At 39.8% G+C, this 2500-nt stretch overlaps 1 protein-coding gene across 1 annotated transcript in view; it reads left to right on the forward strand.

Annotated features, from left to right (window-relative positions):
* Window positions 1-2500, forward strand: part of LOC119595005 — a 34617-nt gene that overhangs the window by 24749 nt on the left and 7368 nt on the right. The window contains 5 exon segments of the mRNA XM_037944136.1: window positions 1-97; window positions 675-779; window positions 781-807; window positions 809-845; window positions 1362-1461. The exon segment at window positions 1-97 is cut by the window's left edge and continues 38 nt beyond it. Of these exon segments, the coding sequence (XP_037800064.1) occupies window positions 1-97; window positions 675-779; window positions 781-807; window positions 809-845; window positions 1362-1461 (366 nt within the window).

Consider the following 2500-nt stretch of genomic DNA (forward strand, 5'->3'; position numbering starts at 1 on the left):
ATATCGAAGTCCGGACCCACTGGGAGGTGTGAAGAGACAGTTCAATCTCGCTGCTCGTAGGACCTCCCTTAAACATCCCGATGATAGTGTTGAGAAGGTGGGTAGGTAGTAGGTATAGGACAGCTGGGGTGTCTTGAGGGTATATGTATATATATTATTTTGTATATCCGTTTCAGGAGAAATGTGTTTTGTTGTGTGTAGAGAGCAGTGGATGGAATGTGTGTGTGTGTGTGTGCGAATATATGTGTAAAATAACGTTATTTTGTGTTATTTCACACACTCTCTCATTTCCTCCTTCGTCATCATTCGCTCTCTTTCACTCTCGCACTCACCCTCCATCTCATCAGTCATTCGCCGTCTCTGTTATACATTAACCTCCTAGTTAGCAGCGCTAGAGGAATGCATAGCCTCGTGCGTGACTGGGCGACCCTACCGCTGTTGATTTTTATCATTCATTAATACAGGAAAAAATGTACTGTGTCGTGTTTTGTAGAATAAAGTATAGAATGTGTGCATACAAGACCAAACGATTTTGTGCAGTATTATATCCTCTTTGGCTTCTGTTTCATAGATACTCCGTCGTTTCCTTCCCGTCTTACTCCCCATCACACACTCTCTTTCATTCACACCCTATTCGCTCACTCTCCCTCTCTGCCTTGCATGAAAACCTACAGATCGCAGCTCTAGAGGAGTGCATGACCCTGTGCGTGACCTGGCGAGCCTACCGCTGTGAGACCTTCGCCTACCACTTTGACGACCACCGGTGCCTCCTCAGTGCCATCCCACAGCGACGACCTGAATTCTACCAATGACCACTGCAAGGAGTCACGCGGACCTTTATGATCGTGAGTGGTCGTTGCGCTGAAAGGTTGTGGTCGTGGTGATGATCTCAGGTTGGGCGGGTTTAACTCTTATCGGTTATATATATATATATATATATATATATATATATATATATATATATATATATATATATATATATATATATATATATTATATATATATATATTGTGTGTGTTGTGTTGTGTGTGTGTGTGTGTGTGTGTGTGTGTGTGTGTGGTATTGTGTGTGTGTGTGTTGTGTGGTGTGTGTTGTGTTGTGTGGTGTGTGTGTGTGTGTGTGTGTGGTTTGTGTGTGTGTGTGTGTGTGTGTGTGTGTGTGTGTGTGTGTGTGTGTGTGTGTGTGTGTGTGTGTGTTGTGTGTGTGTGTGTTGTGCTTGTGTGTGTGCGTGTTGTGTGTGTGTGTGTGTGTGTGCTCAAGCTAAAGACTCACATTCGCCACAGGATAAAAAACAAAAACAAAAAAAAAACATTCACGAAAATCTAAAGATAAACAACCCTTTTCCAAACCTCTCTTTTCAGGAACCTACCTCAGTGAATACAAAGTGGTGCTTGGTGGAGTGGCTCTCAATGGCACTGGTGTCGTTATTCCCAATGTCAATCACCTAGACACTTGTGCCAGGTACGTACACGCGTTTAGTAATACATGAGAGGTCGATCATCCTGTAACTCCGTGGTATAATAAGGCAAAAGTGTGTGAAGGACGGTTTTGCCTGTATTTATAGACACGTGCTTATGTATAGATGAATAGAAAGATATATGTGCATATATATATCCACAATGATAAATAGCTAGATAGATAGAAGGGAAGATAAGAAGAATATATATATATATATATATATATATATATATATATATATATATATATATATATATATATATATATATATATATATATATATATATATATATATATATATATATTTATGTATATATACATACACACACACATATGTACATATAAATGCACACACACACACACACACACACACACACACACACACACGCACACACACACACACACACATGTATATATAACTACATACACACACACACACATATGTATATATAAATACACACACACACACATATCATCATCAATAACGGTATGCTCATGTTTGAGCAGCCGTGGACCTCTCCACCATCCTTCGCCACTAAACTCGATCTTACGTTTTTCTTTCCACTTGTACCATCGACAGCCTGCAAATATCTTTGATATTGTCGCTCAGTCTTGTCCTCGGTCCGTACGTGCGTGTGTGTGTGTGTGTGTGTGTGTGTGTGTGCGTGCGTGTGTGTGTGTATATATACACACACACACACACACACACACACACACACACACACACACACACACACACACACATGTATACATAGAACACACACACACACACACACACACACACATAATTTAGACACACACATAATTCATCTCTTCCCCCAACACTTGATTTGATGAATCAGACTGTTGCAGAGGAAATTCTAATGAGAAATATTCGATGAAAAGTCATTATCGAGTCAAAAAAACTGGCGTCGTTTGAAGTTTGAGAGTGAAACGCGCAAGCACAAATTCGTAAATGTTAATTTGAATTTCTCTTTTACCTTTTCTTATATAGCAGTATTTGCAGAACGGAATTTTTAATGAGAAAATATTCGATGAGAAT

This window comes from Penaeus monodon, chromosome 35 (genome assembly GCF_015228065.2).
Source record: "Penaeus monodon isolate SGIC_2016 chromosome 35, NSTDA_Pmon_1, whole genome shotgun sequence".
Classification (NCBI taxonomy): Eukaryota; Metazoa; Arthropoda; class Malacostraca; order Decapoda; family Penaeidae; genus Penaeus; species Penaeus monodon.